The sequence below is a fragment of the Mercenaria mercenaria genome, chromosome 17, assembly GCF_021730395.1.
Source record: "Mercenaria mercenaria strain notata chromosome 17, MADL_Memer_1, whole genome shotgun sequence".
In the NCBI taxonomy this organism is placed as follows: Eukaryota; Metazoa; Mollusca; class Bivalvia; order Venerida; family Veneridae; genus Mercenaria; species Mercenaria mercenaria.
Genome location: NC_069377.1, coordinates 25,148,540 through 25,166,484, shown reverse-complemented (window position 1 = coordinate 25,166,484; position 17,945 = coordinate 25,148,540). Strand labels below are relative to the sequence as shown.

Below are 17,945 nucleotides of genomic sequence, written 5' to 3'. Positions count from 1 at the left end.
TAACCTTTAGCCTGCTGTCAGCAAGTAATTCTGCCTTTGTGACCAGTGCAGACCAAGATCAGCCTGCACCCTCACAGTCTGCACTGTTCACTATTCAGTCAGTAAATTTGCATTGAACATCCCTTCAAATAATAAATGGTACTGCCCAAATTGAATGATGGATCAGTCCATTTTAGAAATTTAGCAGGCTTAAGGTTAATTTCCTCAATTTACTCAACCCCTATATCTACTAAAACTAAGTCTTCACAGATATATATGCTTTCAGAGTATATGGGACAAAATTAAGCCTGTGATGTAGAGTTAGTGGAGACAATTATAATAACATCCTAAAGAACATTTTCTCTCATCTGCTAAACCATCTTAAGCTTGATAAAATTTAGTTTATACCAAGCAATTTTAGTTTTGATTGTAGAGAAAACATAGTCTGCTTCTAGACTGAAACAATACATTGTTCAGTGTTATAACAGGGATTAAAGACTGGTTTCAAAACTCGAATTTGTTCAGTCTCGGTCTGAATGAACCATTACTTAAGGTTGTTCTGCACGTTTTATAAACCTGAAGTGATGAAGTTACGTCATTTATCTGGAAAACATAGACTAAAGCCTGGATTAGGCAAACGGAAATGAAAAATCACTTTATGAATTAATAGCAACCTGTGGGTAAATTTATTACAATGACACTGCTACTATTTTCTAAAGTTAAAATATATATCAAAACATGTGACACGTTAAATAATTCAAAATAAAGTCTTTAAATTAGTGTGAAATGTGCGGCTCACTTTAATCATGGTCAAATATCACACACGGATCGATATCGCACACGGATCGATACATTTTATTTCATTACATTATAGGCCATATGTTTAATTACAGCTGTGAGAAGTTTCAATGAAATCTACATTGTAGAAAAATTTCTATTTGTGAAAATGTTATGAAAATTATGATTTTTCCATAGACTCCCATTATGAAAAATTGCACGAGGTCCAAATTTTTCAAATCAATCTTGCAGAAAATCAAGCGCATGACCCTATCGTTCTTATTTGCTGAATTTTGTCTCCCACCACACAGTGGTGTGGGAGACATATTGATTTACTCCTGTCTGTGTGTCTGTCTGTCACAAAGCTTGTCTGCACTCTAAGTCGAACATTTCTCACCCGATCTTCACCAAACTTGAACAAATTGTTAAGATATCTTAAATTTGAAAAACAGTCTTACTACCAAAGGTAAATCGTTTATACAGAATGATGTATAATATGTCTGTTTCTTCTTTAAATTTACAAATACACCTTGTTACAGATATGGTGGATAAAACAGTAAGTTATTATTTCTTTGTCTGAATCAGATTGTAACTGCTTGCCTAAACTGTTTATGTATTTTAGCCGTTTAAAGAAAAAATGGAGAAGGAAGAAGACAAAGATAAACTAGACATGTATAAGAGAATGAAAGCTGGAATAGAGGCTGCCGTTACAAACATGGAGACCGTTGTCAACAACAATAGTGGGGAAACCGTTATTAAAGAGGCTAGACAGGTACAATGTGTAAAGATGATAGCATTAGATTTATTTATAAAGTGTTGACAGAAATATATATAAGTTATATAAATTCATAAATTAGAATTATAATTTATAAAGTGCTCAAAGCAGCAAAAAATGCTCATGGTGTTCTTTGTTGTGCATCCATCCTTTGTCAACTACAGTTTCTTTAAATAACAGTTCCTGTTAAACCACAAAGTAAATTTCAGACTTCACAGGAATCTTTGTTGTTGTTTTTTTGGTAGTCTCTTTGGCGTAATAATTATTGTTAACCCTTACCATGCTGGACATGATTGATTCTGCCTTTGCGACCAGTGCAGATCAAGATCAGCCTGCGCATCCATGCAGTCTGATCATGATCTGCACTGTTTGCCATTCATATATTTTTGATATGCTCCCCTTTTAAAGTTAATGGTACTGTCCAAAGTGATGTGTAAAGTATGCTGACATTGAACCACTTGCTCCTTACTTTTGTGGGTTTGAAACCTGCTTGGGTTGTAGCGTCCTCTCATGTTAACCCTTACCCTGCTAAATTTCTATAATGAACTTGTCCGTCTTTCAGTTTGGACAGTACCATTAACTGTTAAAAGGGTGCTTAACAAAAAGATTCTGTCTGAATGTGCAGGCTGATCATGATCTGCACTGGCCGCAAAGGTAGAATCAGTTGTGTCCAGCATGATAAGGTTTAAGAAAGAAGTTTGGTCAGATACTTCGGTATTCACAACTATGTTTTCTTTCTTTTCAGCAACTGTTGGTAGCCTCGAAAGACATTCTCTCTGACTGGCTGGACAGTCTGCATGGGTCAGAGGTCACAGATAAATCTATCTTCTCCAAACTATCCCAGTATTTTGAAGGGGATTATCATGTAGATATGGAAAGTCTAAATGTATGTATAGTTTGTTTGATGCTAGGTTATTTAACAGTGTTCTAAACAATACTGTGATATATATAGACGAGTAACCATTCAGAAAGGCTTATTAGACAAGCTGATTGGTGGGTCCAGTATGATGGGTATGAGGCCAGATATGTTCCATATTGTACACGGAAATGTTAAGAGTCACTTGTAGCATTCCGCTGACAAAGTAAACAGCTATTGCATGCAGATGAGGTGAATATCCAAGTTAATCGACCTGACCGAGGTGATATTCACTGAAGCAGGTAGACCCAGGTGAATATCTTCTTTGTCAGGTAGAAAGACTTGGTATTTACTACATCATCTTACAGTAAGTATAATTGCTAGAGTGGTCATTGAAAAAAGGTTTACAGATAACCCATATAATTATTACATGTACTAACAAAATTTTTCAGATGGTCTGGTATTATACAGTATTAGTTTTGAAAAATAGATTCTCTGTCAAGTTTATAAGTATCACTTTTTGTGGTGAATATCACTGTCTGTGTGTGGACCTCCATGTGACCAGTAATCAACCAACCAATGATATAAGCAGAATTTACAAGTCATAAAATAAAGTAATAGATGTATTCGCGCTAAGCTCAGTAGGGAGAGCGTTGGTCTACAGATCATGGGGTCACAAGTTCGATCCCCGGGGGGTGGGTGGGGGCGTATGTTCTCGATGGCGATTTGATAAAAGACATTGTGTCTGAAATCATTCATCCTCCACCTGTGATAATTCATGTGGGGAAGTTGGCAGTAACTTGCGGAGAAAGGTTTGTACTGGTACAGAATCCAGGAACACTGGTTAGGTTAACTGCTCGCCGTTACATGACTGAAATACTGTTTAAAAAATGGCGTTAAACCCAAAACAAAGCATGAGTGGTTCAGTCTGTAGTAATTGATTGAGAGAAAAAAAACGTGCTGTTAAATAGATCATTAATGGAATGTAGTTGGATCTTGATTTTGTCATCCATTTATCCAAAGTAAAATTTATTACCGCAGCTACAATTATTTAAAAAGTTTGTTTCTGATGTTTATAATTCCTTGATGGAACTCCTTTGTTTGACTTTGGATCAGGTCTCATGATAGAAATCTACACCGTGGTTGAAATAGGACCCGTTACTTAATTGTTTGTTGTAGAATGGTTTACAATTTGTATCATAACTTCTGAATACAGTCTGGAATATTCGTAAATTGTCATAGCGCATTTTGCTGGTTTGAATGAATTACATAAGCCTCATAAAACTGCAGTCAATGAAAACCCTCATACCTATAATCACAGAAAACCCTCAAATCTGTAATCCTTTAACTCTCCAAACTTGGAATCCCTGAAGCCCCGCAAACCTGGAATCCATGAAACCCCTCAAACCTGGAATCCCTGAAACCCCTCAAAACTGGAATCCCTGAAACCCCTCAAACCTGGAATCCCTGAACACTCAAACCTGGAATCCCTGAAAACCCGCAAATGTGTAATCTTTGAACACTCCAAACCTGGAATCCCTGAACACCCTCAAACCTGGAATCCCTGACACCCTCAGACCTGTAATCCCTGAAACTCTCAAACCTGTATTCCTTGAACACCCTCAAACCTAGAATCCCTGATATCCCTCAAACCTGGAATCCCTGAAAACCCTCAAACCAGTAGTCCCTGAAATCCCTCAAATCTGGAATCACTGAAATCCCATAAACCTGGAGTCCCTGAAACTCACAATACTGGAATCCCTGAGAACCCTCAAACCTGTAATCCTTGAACACCTTCAAACCTGGAATTCCTGAAATCACTCAAAACTGATATCCCAGAAATCCCTCAAATCTGGAATCACTGCAATCCCATAAACCTGGAATCACTGAAACCCCTCAAACCTGGAATCCCTGAAACTCTCAAAACTGGATTCTCTGAAATTCCTCAAACATTGAACCCTTGAACACCATCAAAACTAGAATCCCTGAAACCTTTCAAACCTGGAATCCCTGAAATACCTCAAACATGGAATTGATAAAACGACTCAAACCTGGAATCACTGACCCAAACCTGGAATCACTGAAACCCTGCAAACATAGAACTGCTGAAACCCCTGCAAACCTGGAATCACTGAACACCCTGCAAACATAGAATTGCTGAAACCCCTGCAAACCTGGAATCACTGAACACGGTGCAAACCTGGAATCACTGAACACCCTGGAAACCTGGAATTACTGAAACCCCTACAAAGCAGGAATCACTAAAGCCTCTTACACCTGGAATCCTTGAAACCTGTCAAACCTTGAATCTTTGAAACCCCTCAAATCTGGAATCACTGAAACCTCTCAAATCTGGAATCCCTGAACACATTCAAACCTGGAATCCCTGAAATCCCTCAAACCTAGAATACCTGAAACTCTTCAAATCTGAAATCCCTGAAACCACTTAGGGCTTACGTAAGTGTACAACCACTTCACTTCCTGTCCCTTGATATATGTCCATAAATGCTTAATGTTGTCATCTAGAATTTTAAATGTACCAGGTCTTTTTGCATGGTATGAATTTAGAATTTCTACTTGTATTTTTAAGTCACTTGAGCACACAGTGCTCAGGCTGAACTGTTGTGATCACTCACTGTTCGTTGTTGGTCAGTTGTACATTTATGCACACTTGCCTGTAGCATCATTATAAGGTTCTCTCCCAAATTTGTTAAAATGGGAGTACTTGACCCCTTTCAGGGGATGCTAGAGCTAAAAACAGAAATATGTTTAAACAAATTCTTCTCAAAAAGCGCTCGATTTATCTTCATCAGACTTGGTGTGTAGCAGCATTTAAAGGACTGCTCCCAATTTATTCAAATGCAGTACCTTGCCCCTTTAAGGGGCCGCTAAAGCTATACATAGGGTCTTCTGCAGTAATTGAACAATACCAATTTGCAAATTATACCCTATATCAAACTTGACAAGAAGTTGCTGTCACAGCAAAAAAGAAATTTGTTTTATTTAACTAAAACTCAGTCAGTTAATTACAAGATGAACTTGATAGCTACGAGACAAAAATAGAAAATCCTTCTGTTGTTAAACTTAAAAAAAAAATGCTCTAGAAATGGCCATAAGACTTGTCTGTACTCCATCTTTGAAAGGTATCTGATACAGTCTAACCTGTATTAAGCAACCAGTCAAGGGAGTGGCACAGTCTGGCTGTTTAAGGCAGGTGGCTCCTTAAGACAAGTTGTTACTGTAACAGAACAAGGCATCAGTAAAACCGAATAATGCTCCCTGATGCATGTGCTTGTCCCATTATGGGGAATAACCTATTGGAAAAAAGATGGAGATAATAAATAGTAGAAAATTGAATAAAGGGACTAAGTAAGGTAGAGTTATGGTTCCTTGATGCTGCACTTCCTGTCAATGGCCTCTATCATTTTGTGAAGTTTCAATGAAATGCCATTAATACTTTTCAAGTTATACTCCAGACAAGCCTTATTTTGTATAATAAAGGAAGATAATTCAAAAACTAGGTAAGGTAGAGTTATGATATTTTGACACTGCACATTGTCTCAATGGCCTCTATGATTATGTGAAGTTTCAATCTGATGCCATTAATACTTTTCAGGATAGACTCCCAACAAAAGTGTGACTGACGGATGCATGGATTGATGGACGGATGGACATAGTGGTAACTATATGCTGTCCCTGCGAGGAGCATAAAAATCAGTATGGGAAGTTAGCTGATTGGCTGCTTTGAGGAAATGGCTATTCAAATAAACAGGTGGCCACCAAGGAAGGTTCAGCTGTAGATGAATGAAATTTGATGCGGCAATCATTTCTAAGTGTATGTTTAACTTGTAATAATGTTACAGGTGTTACCTGCGGATGTATTGACAAGAGTGAGTGATTACGTGCCAGAAGTTATTGACTTTGTGCAGAGAGTCATCGACAACGGCTATGGGTGAGACAGCTTTTCACTTAACTTCGCTTTAAGGCTTTCACTTTCATCATGTAATTTGCAATTGAACTGAAACTTCAAGTGTTTCCGTACATTGATTTTTAAAACAATTTACAAATGAAGTCTAGACTTATGTGAGAATTGCCAACTGACTGTATGTCATATGAAAATATGTTTGAAAGTGTAATAATTCTGTTGGTATAAAGTAGCTGTTTAAATAAACAACTAAAATAATGAACTAGCTAAGTAGGTATTTGCTTTTAGAAGTATATGTCACAGGGTGAAAAAAATGTGCAGCCAGACTTGGACTCGAACCCGTGGCTTCTGAATAACATTTCGATGCTCTACATACTGAGCTACCCGGCAGCCTACACACTTTCTCCACGTTTTAATATTCAAGTTCTATACAGTGACATATATTAGCAGTGCAAGTATATTTTAAAATATTATTCCGTCACACTTCTTGCAAAGGGCATAATTCTAAGAGTTTAATAACTGAAGACAATTGAATGAAATAAGGAATATAGATAAATGACTATGAGAGGAGATGGTGCAAATATGGAAACTTTATCATGCAATGTTTTCAGATCTTTTGTACTTAATTATGTCTCCCTCCCTCTGGGGGAGACATGTTGTTTTTGCCCTGTCCGTCCGTATGTCACACTTCATTTCCGAGCAATAACTGGAGATTGACCATTTGACCTAGAACGTTCAAACTTCATAGATTGGTAGGGCTTATGGAGGAGACGACCCCTATTGTTTTTGGGGTCACTCCGTCAAAGGTCAAGGTCACAGGGGCCAATAACTTGAGAACCACTTGACTCAGAATGTTGAAACTTCATAGGATGATTGGTCATGCAGAGTAGGTGACCCCTATTGATGTTGGGGTCACTCTGTTAAAGGTCAAGGTCACAGGGGCCTGAACATCAAAAACCGTCTCCGATCAGTAACTTGAGAACCTCTTGACCCAGAATGTTGAAACTTCATAGGATGATTGTTCCTGCAGAGTAAATGACCCCTATTTGTTTTTGGGGTCACTCCTTTAAAGGTCAAGGTCACAGGGGCCTGAACATGGAAAACAATTTCCGATCAATAACTTGAGAACCACTTGACCCAGAATGTTGAAACTTCATAGGATGATTGAACATGCAGAGTAGATGACCCCTATTGATTTTTGGGTCAGTCTATTAAAGGTCAAGGTCACAGGGGCTTGGTCATGTAAAATCATTTCCAGAAAATAACTTGAGAACCAGTTGACCTAGATTGTTGAAACTTAATAGGATGATTGGACATGCAAAGTAGACGACACCTATTTATTTTGGGGTCACTTGATCAAAGGTCAGGGTCACAGGAGCCTTAACAGTGACTTGAGAACCACTAGGCCAAGAGTGTTGAAACTTAGTGGGATGAAAGGACATGCCAAATGATGATCCCTATTGCAGCCAACCATCAGTGTCTCTTTGACTTTCGCTCCTGACCCCTATTGACTTCTTGCCTATAGCACTTTGCATTGGGGGAGACATGCGCTGTTTTACAAAAGCAATTTCTAGTTTTTCCTATTTTAACTTTAAAGTAATTTTTGATGCAATTGAAGGTTTAGCAGATAACTGAGGTTATATTTAGCACTAGATTCTGGCCAAAGGCATAGTGTTTATTTGGACTGTAATAACTTTCAATACATAATTGTACTGCTTTTGCCATAAGAGAAAATTGTAGACATTGTCCCTTTATGTAAAAAAAATGCTCATTAATATTTAAACCTGCATTCTCATTATTGTCACAGGTCTATATCTACAGATATCATTAGTTTTGTAAATTAAGCTATTAACTGTCGCATTTCTATTTTAGCTATGAATCAAATGGTTCAATATATTTTGACACAAGTGTGTTTAGCAATGCTCCAAATCATCACTATGCCAAACTGGTTCCCGAGGCTTACGGGGATATGAAAGCTTTAAAGGAAGGAGAAGGTAAGACATGTTATGAATAATTACATATGTTAAGGTAGCGGACCAGTTACAACAGTCAGACAGTCGGAAATATGTATGCAATTGTATATACTCTTATTCTCTGAATGCAATTTCTGCATTTTCAGATATTAATAGAATGCTAGGTGCTGGTGTGAGCTACATTGTTGTCCAAAGAATGCCAAAATGCCATAAAGAATACGTAATTATATGGAAATTACTGATTATGTTTCCAGTAAAACATCTTTTCGGCAATATTTGAACTTTTTTATATCCATTTGCCATAAAATCCAAGCAACTCTTTTTGACGAGGAATAGGAACAAATATAACAAAGGGTAAAATAAACTTACCTTCTGTCTGTTTTTCAGGGGAGCTTAGCATATCTGAGGACAGAATGAGTGAAAAAAGAAGCCCCAATGATTTTGCCCTTTGGAAAGCTGGTAAACCTGGAGAACCAACTTGGGATTCCCCCTGGGGAAAGGTATGGTTCATTATTATAGGCACAGTGTATTTTTAAATCCATTAACAAAAAAGTTATATGGAATATGATATAATTAAGATATTTTTTGTCCTCGAAGGGTTGCGTATGGTAATTGCACTGTACCTGTTATTTCTCCATCTGTCTGTCTACCAAAACATTTGCTTCTGTTCTGTGCACGTAACTTTTTAAACTGTATAAGGGATTCTACATACATTAGTATTCTAAATCATTCAACATCCTATATTTTGAGTGCTTACGATTCTGATAACTGCTTTTAAAAACTGCCACATAATTTATAGATAGTTATTCAAGATGTGTATTACAGGGTCGGCCAGGCTGGCATATAGAATGTTCTGTGATGGCAAGCAGTATACTGGGAGAATCTCTAGACATCCACACAGGAGGCGTAGATCTCAAATTCCCACATCATGACAATGAACTTGCTCAGGCAGAGGTACATGGAATTCTGAATTATTGTATTTATAAAATATTGTTTTGTTTGTCTATTTATTACCTTAGGGCCTCATCATTTGGCAGAAGTCTAGTAGTAATCAATATGTCTGTCTGTCTGTCCAGCTGTCTGTCTATAACACAGCAGTTGGCTGTTAGACAACTTCCTCTGAGTACTGATGTTTTCATTAATATTGTGGTAATCAAACGCTGAATATGTCAGAACTTTTTTTTCTTTATTGAAGCAGTATAAAGCTGTAGCATTCAATTTCCCTGTAAAATCCATTGACCCACAAAGGCAGGATATTCCAGAGGTTATAAGGGTTGATTGTCTATGATTGTTTATATAAGTCACATTGCTGTATGACATAATACCATTTTAGTCAATGTTGCCAGTGGAAAGCATGCATTGTTGCTTGACATAATTGAGTCACAGGAATGTTTGGCCTTAATCTCTATTATGTTATATTAATCTCTAAACCTTCAATTCACAGAAGATGAATATTTAAGGTGATTTAATAATTTTGCCTTTTCTTTTCGCAGGCATATTTCGAAAATGATCACTGGGTTCAGTATTTCATCCATTCGGGTCATCTGACAATTGATGGCTGCAAAATGTCCAAATCTCTTAAAAACTTTATCACCATCAAAGACGCGTTAAAGAAACACACGGCGAGACAGCTGAGGTTGCTATTTCTACTACATTCTTGGAAAGATACATTAGACTATGGCAGCGATACCATGACTGGTGCAATAAGATATGAGAAATTAGTGTCGGTAGGTTTGAAATTTTTAATACTTTCATGTCTTTGAAATTAATTAGTACAATAGCATTTGTATGATCATATATTTATTGCAAAATTGTGGTTGGAATTTAAAAAATGAAAAACATGCAGATTTGAAAATGATCTTGAAGGTCATCTTGAAAGGTTCCCTTCATAGGCTTGCTGATAAAACATCAAGTTTAAGTACTTGTGCTTTTAGATAGTGCCTTTCAAGGTATGGGGAGTGGGGCTAGCAAACCTGTCTTGTATTCTTCTTTCTGTATGCACTTAGAAAACTTTTGCTTTTGCCTCTACAATTAGGAATGGTCTATCTGGTCTTCTGTTGTTTTCAGGAGTTTTTCCACATGTTAAAAGATATAAAGCGAAATACCCCAGGATCTGGTGTAGAGGCCTTTGACAAATGGGGACCAGAGGAACTGAGTCTAAACCAAAAGTAAGTATCGTTTTTATTTTACCTCACAAGACTATGACTTAAATGCTGAGGTTTATACAGTTACTGTAAAATCATTTAATTTTGTGGGCATGTAATTTCGTGGTTTTGGTCATAATGGGAATTTCGTGGGGACATGAATTCGTGGATTTCAACTTTTGAACATAAATGAATGGAAATTTTACTTGTTCATTGGGATTAAATTTCGTGGATTGACTCTACCACGAAATCCACAAAAATTCGTCCCCCACAAATATAAATGATTTCACAGTTATGTGCACAGCCTTCACTTTGACCTGCAGTGCATCAAAGCTCTTTTCAGAAGATTTTCCCTGTCAGTCCAAGCCTTGATCATAGTGTATGAGGAAGCTACCTGGCTGCCTTGCCTTGAATGTTGGTGGTTCTACCTGGATTCCTGCTTGTATCTAAAATGTCTAGGGTACCCAGGATCTTACTACACCATTAAAGCAAATTTTGTCTGTTTGGCTTAAAATCCAGCAAAGTGAACAAACATTTGTATGTAATGGATGACTGCTATCGACCCACCTTTTCCATAACAAGGCTTTTCCCTGATTCCTCTTTAGTTATAAAAGAATGTCACTAATATTATACATTACTCGGAAGAACTCTAAGGCTGGTAAAAGGGTCTTGTAATGTTCAATGTTACTTTTTAGCTCACCTGTCACAAAGTGACAAGGTGAGCTTTTGTGATCGCGCAGCGTCCGTCGTCCGTCCGTCCGTGCGTGCGTCAGTCCGTAAACTTTTGCTTGTGACCACTCTAGAGGTCACATTTTTCATGGGATCTTTATGAAAGTTGGCCAGAATGTTCACCTTGATGATATCTAGGTCAAGTTCGAAACTGGGTCACGTGCCTTCAAAAACTAGATCAGTAGGTCTAAAAATAGAAAAACCTTGTGACCTCACTAGAGGCCATATATTTCACAAGATCTTCATGAAAATTGGTCAAAATGTTCACCTTGATGATATCTAGGTCAAGTTCGAAACTGGGTCACGTGCCTTCAAAAACTAGATCAGTAGGTCTAAAAATAGAAAAACCTTGTGACCTCACTAGAGGCCATATATTTCACAAGATCTTCATGAAAATTGGTCAAAATGTTCACCTTGATGATATCTAGGTCAAGTTCGAAACTGGGTCATGTACCTTTAAAAACTAGGTCAGTAGGTCTAAAAATAGAAAAACCTTGTGACCTCTCTAGAGGCCATATATTTCACAAGATCTTCATGAAAATTTGTCAGAATGTTCACCTTGATGATATCTAGGTCAAGTTCGAAAGTGGGTCACGTGCCTTCAAAAACTAGGTCAGTAGGTCTAAAAATAGAAAAACCTTGTGACCTCTCTAGAGGCAGTACTTTTCAATGGATCTTCATAAAAGTTAGTCAAAATGTTCACCTTGATGAAATCTAGGTCAAGTTTGAAACTGGGTCATGTGCCATTAAAAACTAGGTCAGTAGGTCAAATAATAGAAAAACCTTGTGACCTCTCTAGAGGCCATATTTTTCATGGGATCTGTATGAAAGTTAGTCTGAATATTCATCTTGATGACATCTAGGTCAAGTTCAAAACTGGGTCAACTTCGGTCAAAAACTAGGTCAGTAGGTCTAAAAATAGAAAAACCTTGTGACCTCTCTAGAGGCTATACTTTTCAATGAATAATCATGAAAATTAGTCAAAATGTTCACCTTGATGATATCTAGGTCAAGTTCGAAACTGGGTCATGTGCCTTCAAAAACTAGGTCAGTAGGTCAAATAATAGAAAAACCTTGTGACCTCTCTAGAGGCCATATTTTTCATGGGATCTGTATGAAAGTTGGTTTGAATGTTCATCTTGATGACATCTAGGTCAAGTTAGAAACTGGGTCAACTGTGGTCAAAAACAAGGTCAGTAGGTCAAAAAATAGAAAAACCTTGTGACCTCTCTAGAGGCCGTTCTTTTCAATGGATCTTCATGAAAATTAGTCAGAATGTTCACCTTGATGATATCTAGGTCAAGTTCAAAACTGGGTCACGTGCCATCAAAAACAAGGTCAGTAGGTCAAATAATAGAAAAACCTTGTGACCTCTCTAGAGGTCATATTTTTCATGAGATCTGTATGAAAGTTGGTCTGAATGTTCATCTTGATGATATCTAGGTCAAGTTTGAAACTGGGTCAACTGCAGTCAAACTAGGTCAGTAGGTCAAAAAAAAGAAAAACCTTGTGACCTCTCTAGAGGCCATATTTTTCAATGGATCTTCATGAAAATTGGTCAGAATGTTCACCTTGATGATATCTAGGTCAAGTTCGAAACTGGGTCACGTGTAATCAAAAACTAGGTCAGTAGGTCAAATTATAAAAAAACCTTGTGACCTCTCTAGAGGCCATATTTTTCATGGGATCTGTATGAAAGTTGGTCTGAATATTCATCTTGATCATATCTAGGTCAAGTTTGAATCTGGGTCAACTGCGGTCAAAAACTTGGTCAGTAGGTCTAAAAATAGAAAAACCTTTTGACCACTTTAGAGGCCATATTTTTCAATGGATCTTCATGAAAATTTGTCTGAATGTTCACTTTGATGATATCTAGATAAAATTTGAAACTGGGTCACGTGTGGTCAAAACAAGGTCAGTAGGTATAAAAATAGAAAAACCTTGTGACCTCTCTAGAGGCCATACTCTTCATGAGATCTTCATGAAAATTGGTGAGAATGTTCACCTTGATAATATCTAGGCCAAGTTCAAAACTGGGTCATGTGCCTTCAAAAACTAGGTCATTAGGTCAAATAATAGAAAAACCTTGTGACCTCTCTAGAAGCCATATTTTTCAATGGATCTTCATGAAAACTGGGTCATGTGGAGAAGGTGAGCGATTCAGGACCATCATGGTCCTCTTGTATTAGTTTTAAATTAACTGTTAAAAAAATGAATCTGTTGGTTTTTTCCTGTATGAATTTCAACAGTTTTCAACTCTAAAATTAGTAAAAATTTCTATTTTGATTTTATTTGTAAATGGATTCTTTTAGAATATCCAGGATATCTTGTGATTTCGCTGGATTTTAACAATGGCAAAAAATATGTTTTTGACGTCAAATTGACAGAATTAAAGTGTTTTTTTTTTTAAAATTCAGAATGATCATATTACAGTCCTATGAGACATTTAGAATGAAGTAAAGTTTATTTCTGGATCTTGCAAAATAAAACTGCAATTCACAAAAAACACTGTTACGGATTCAGTAGAGAGCAAGTAGTTCTGGTCAATCTAGGAATATTGGTAAAATTTCTTGGTGTTTATGCAAGGGTTTTTTTACAAGTTATCATTGAAGAACTGACAAAGATTGATATAGGTTGACACATATCATTTTGTATGTCAAACAAATTTCCTCTGTATTATATTTAAGAAATAATAAATCTGTTCCTGTATTTTATCAGTTAATAAAATATGGGCAGTCGTTTGGATGCGAATAATTAAATCACTCGTGCTACGCACTCGTGATTTAATTATTACGCATCCAAACTCCTGCCCATGTTTTATTAATTGATAAAATTATTGGAACATATTTATTATTTCAATTCTAACAACGCAAATAATTCGCATTTTACAGTACTACATTTTCAGCGTAATATGCCATTCGGGTCATATGCTGTTACAATTTACCCCCTATGGCCAGAAAGTGCTGCATAGCCAATGGAACGTATAGATATTTGTTTCTTTTTTATCAGAATTTTGAGAAGTATTTATGAATTAGTAATCTAACAGCTCGCAAGCTAATTATGAAGAGAATCATCAAATTAGGCGAGTTGACCCTGTGTTACGAGTTAGGAGCTTAACTTTATATGAGGTCACATCATGATGACGTCAGACCTTATGTCATATGTTTATGACGTCACCGCTGAATCATAATTAAGCTAATTGAATTCGCTCGTAGATATCAAAACGTATTTTACGGTCCTACACATAGGTCAGTATGACTTTTTATCATATTTATGTTTTTGATATGATGTTTTCAACCGTTTGGCCCTGAAATAAATCGTATGTAATGGAACTGAAGAAGAATATCTTATTCCACAATCAGTGTGGTGGGGGGGGGTGAATTGTATCAGCCAACCATATTTTATCGTAGATTCATGTATAGGTGATTTCGCTATATGTTTATATAGCAATTGCTGCGGATCGTGTTAGAATTGATCTGAGAAAATATATACAGTTAAACCTGTTTTAACGGTCACCTTGAATAACCTTTACCCTGCTGAATTTCTAAAATGGTCGGTCTGAATTAAATGTTAGCACTGCCTTTTTTAACCCCTCATTAAAGACCACTCTTGCAATGTAGACAATTGTTGGCTCCCTCAGAGGTGGTCTTCATATACACGTTTGGCTGTATTTGATTTTAATGAGCAAGCAATAAAAGATATGGCGGGTCAGCTGGACACCTGTATTAAACAGCCAGCAAAGGAAAGAACACATTCTGACTATTTAACCCTTACCCTACTGAGTTCTTTAATGAACTTATCCATCTTTTAGTTTAGACAGTACCACTAACTGTAAACAGGGCAGATCTTGATCAGACTTCATTAATTTTTATGTGCAGACTGATCATAATCACGCTGGTGGCAAAGGCAGAATCAGTCATGTCCAGCATGATAAGGGTTAAGACAGGTGAAGGCTGAAGACAAGTTGAAATTAGAACAAAAAGTATTTTTGGGGAATTAAGATAACTGGCTGCTTAAGGTATGTGGCTGTTTGCTACAGGTGGCTGCTAGGAAAGGAGAAAAGGTTCAGCTGTATAGCTTTGTGACCATCATAGGCAGTTTTAGAGAATTTGATATTCGGAGGAAAATTTACTCACATATTGCCATATATTGAAGGAATGATATTATTGTTTTACAGGTACAGTGACTGCAGAGAGGAGATACATGAAGCCCTCTGTGGTATGCTAACTTTCTACATATCAGAATGTATATGACAAATGCAGTAAAATATTGATACATTTTGTGTCAGCAGCATTTCGTTCATCTGTGTGATAAATCAAGTAGAAAAACATTTTTTATATACTTATTATTTTTTACAGTCTTTGTTATTCTAAAAATTTCTATTTTTAGCTCTTGAAGGGTGATCTATTGCAAGATTACGAAAAAATGCAAGAGTTATTGCCCTTCGACTAGAGTAGATGCTATGTTGTTACTTATTTTAGAGTACATAATTTTTATGTCAGCTTTTAAAGTCACTTTGAAACCTGGTTTAAAAACATAACTAAATGTCTTAAGTTTGTTCAGAAAAATTATTATGCCCCCGGCATCTACTGATGCGAGAGGCATATAGTGATTGTCCTGTCCGTCCATTCATCTGTTTGAGCTCACATTTGCATACTTAGGTGGCTTTAGGAACAATAGGTAACTGTACTTTTTCTTTGATGACATTCATTCTGCAAGGCTTTTATGTGGCTATTTTTCTCTTACGTGGCTAAAAGAACAATAGAGAGAACAAAAGAGTAGCCACATAAGTATCCATATGTAGGAACGTTCGTCCGTCCGTACGAGGTTAACCAAATTGGACACGTTTCGTCTATCATCAATACCCCGAACTAGAATGACTTGATACTAATGCAGATGTATCCTGTGACCCATTCCTCATCTTCAGACATCACCTGACCTCAGTTTGACCTTGACCTTGAACTTGACCGCGTTTTGGACTTAGGCTGCTTTGTATTGACAAGGATGCCACCGGGGGCATCAAGTGTTTATTGAATGCTGCTCCTTGTTTTTATAGCTTTTTTTCCCTGTTTTCAGATTCAATAGACACTAAAAGAACATGTGATGCAATTAAAGACTTGATTAAAGCCTGCAATATATATGTACCAGATATTAGAAATAAAAGAAGGCCAAACAGAATACTGTTGGAAAATATAGGAGCATTTATTCTTAGGATTTTCAAGGTAATACAAAAATGCATTGTTAAGAGTTTGTACATGAAAATGTTCTACACGTTCAAAATACTGTATTCATTAAATTCATTCATAGGGGCCTTTGGTGCAAAGTGGTTATGGCCACTGACTGAAAATCACATTCCCCTCACTGCTGTAGCCTGAAAACGTTGTGGGGGCCTCCAGGACCAAATGGTTAAGGTCACGGCTTAGGATCATTTGCTCCTCACAGCTGTGGCTTCAAAACCTCACATGGGGTGTAGAATTATTCTAGATGAGAAAGTCGTCAGCTGGTTTAGGGAAGGTCGGTGATTATATCCAGGTGTCTGCCAATGACTGAAATAATGTTCGGAGGGAGCATTATTTTTGTTTCTTAATCGGCCATCAAAAGCTGAAAAGTAGCTTTAAGACCTTTTAGTCGATGCAATGTAAAAACCTATAAATAAAGCCTGACAATACATAACTGACAAATAGATATTTGACAAGGGATACCAATTCAATTAATTTTGTTGTTTTATTTCAAGTAGTCAGCTTGTTTGAAGGTTACAGTTTTTGGTGAGAAGTTACTTTGAGCCTTTGACAAGGAATTTCTGGATTTATTAACTGAGAAATGGTGTTTAATTTGTAGGTACTTCCAAAAATTGTGGTATATGCTCAATGTCCACTATAACATCTTTCTCAAAAGGGCAGCATATTTGAGTTTTGATATTTATGTGTTCGGTGCAAAGGTCAAAGGTTATTCTAAAACATAAATGAATAAATTGAAATATTTTCATCGCTTCTATAATCTCTAGTTTTCCTTTTGATTCACAAAAAAAATGTCTGGGATGTTAGACTTTTAAAGTCTCTAAAGAGAAAATTGCTTGAAAAAATTTACTGTAGTTGTCTGTCTGGACACATAAACATTTTAAACTTGAAATAAGCTGTAGAAAGATCATTTTTGACAGCAGTAAGAAAATGATTTGATTTAAAAAGTAATACCGAAAAACAGCTTTGTCAAAAAGGCTCTAAATCATGTTGTAAATAACAAGGGAATATTTCCGCAGGGGCCTGTCAGATTTAGAAATAGATATGCTATAAATTTATAAACTAACAGACATTTGCAAATCTGTAGACGAAAACTGTCTCAAAGTTTCAACGGAAAACGTACATAATGGTATTAAGATGACCTGTGTGATACAGCCCGAATCTGTCATGGTACAGCGGAGCTTATCCCAGTTTTCAACTGTTTGGTCTATGTAATTTGTTACAGAATTTTGCAATGACTTGATTGTAAATTATACATTGTTCTGCAGGTGTCAGATGGTGGTATTAAGAATTTCTTAAGTTTTTAATAAATCTGTTTTAATGTTGTGGCCAAAAATATATTTTTCATAGGAAAATTCCCTATGCAAAAAAAGTCTTGCTCATGTTTATTTTTTTGAAAGTTCACAATGGTGTGTGTTCTTGATAATTTATGCTATCTAAGATATCCTTAGATGTATACGAGAATCTACTGACAAATGAATTCAAATAATTGTGCAATTTAAATTATTTTTTTGGAATTCAGAATAATTGGAAATATCGCAATCAAAATT

The 17,945-nt window shown here is 36.5% G+C and overlaps 1 protein-coding gene across 1 annotated transcript in view; it reads left to right on the top strand.

Moving 5' to 3' along the window:
* LOC123537502 (cysteine--tRNA ligase, cytoplasmic-like) overlaps positions 1-17,945 on the top strand; it is a 141,693-nt gene that overhangs the window by 99,366 nt on the left and 24,382 nt on the right. The window contains exons 5-14 of the mRNA XM_053529287.1: positions 1,379-1,528; positions 2,277-2,417; positions 6,251-6,339; positions 8,185-8,306; positions 8,673-8,785; positions 9,111-9,239; positions 9,779-10,012; positions 10,353-10,453; positions 15,336-15,376; positions 16,235-16,380. Coding sequence (XP_053385262.1) covers positions 1,379-1,528; positions 2,277-2,417; positions 6,251-6,339; positions 8,185-8,306; positions 8,673-8,785; positions 9,111-9,239; positions 9,779-10,012; positions 10,353-10,453; positions 15,336-15,376; positions 16,235-16,380 — 1,266 coding nt within the window. The remainder of the gene's footprint in view (positions 1-1,378; positions 1,529-2,276; positions 2,418-6,250; positions 6,340-8,184; positions 8,307-8,672; positions 8,786-9,110; positions 9,240-9,778; positions 10,013-10,352; positions 10,454-15,335; positions 15,377-16,234; positions 16,381-17,945) is intronic.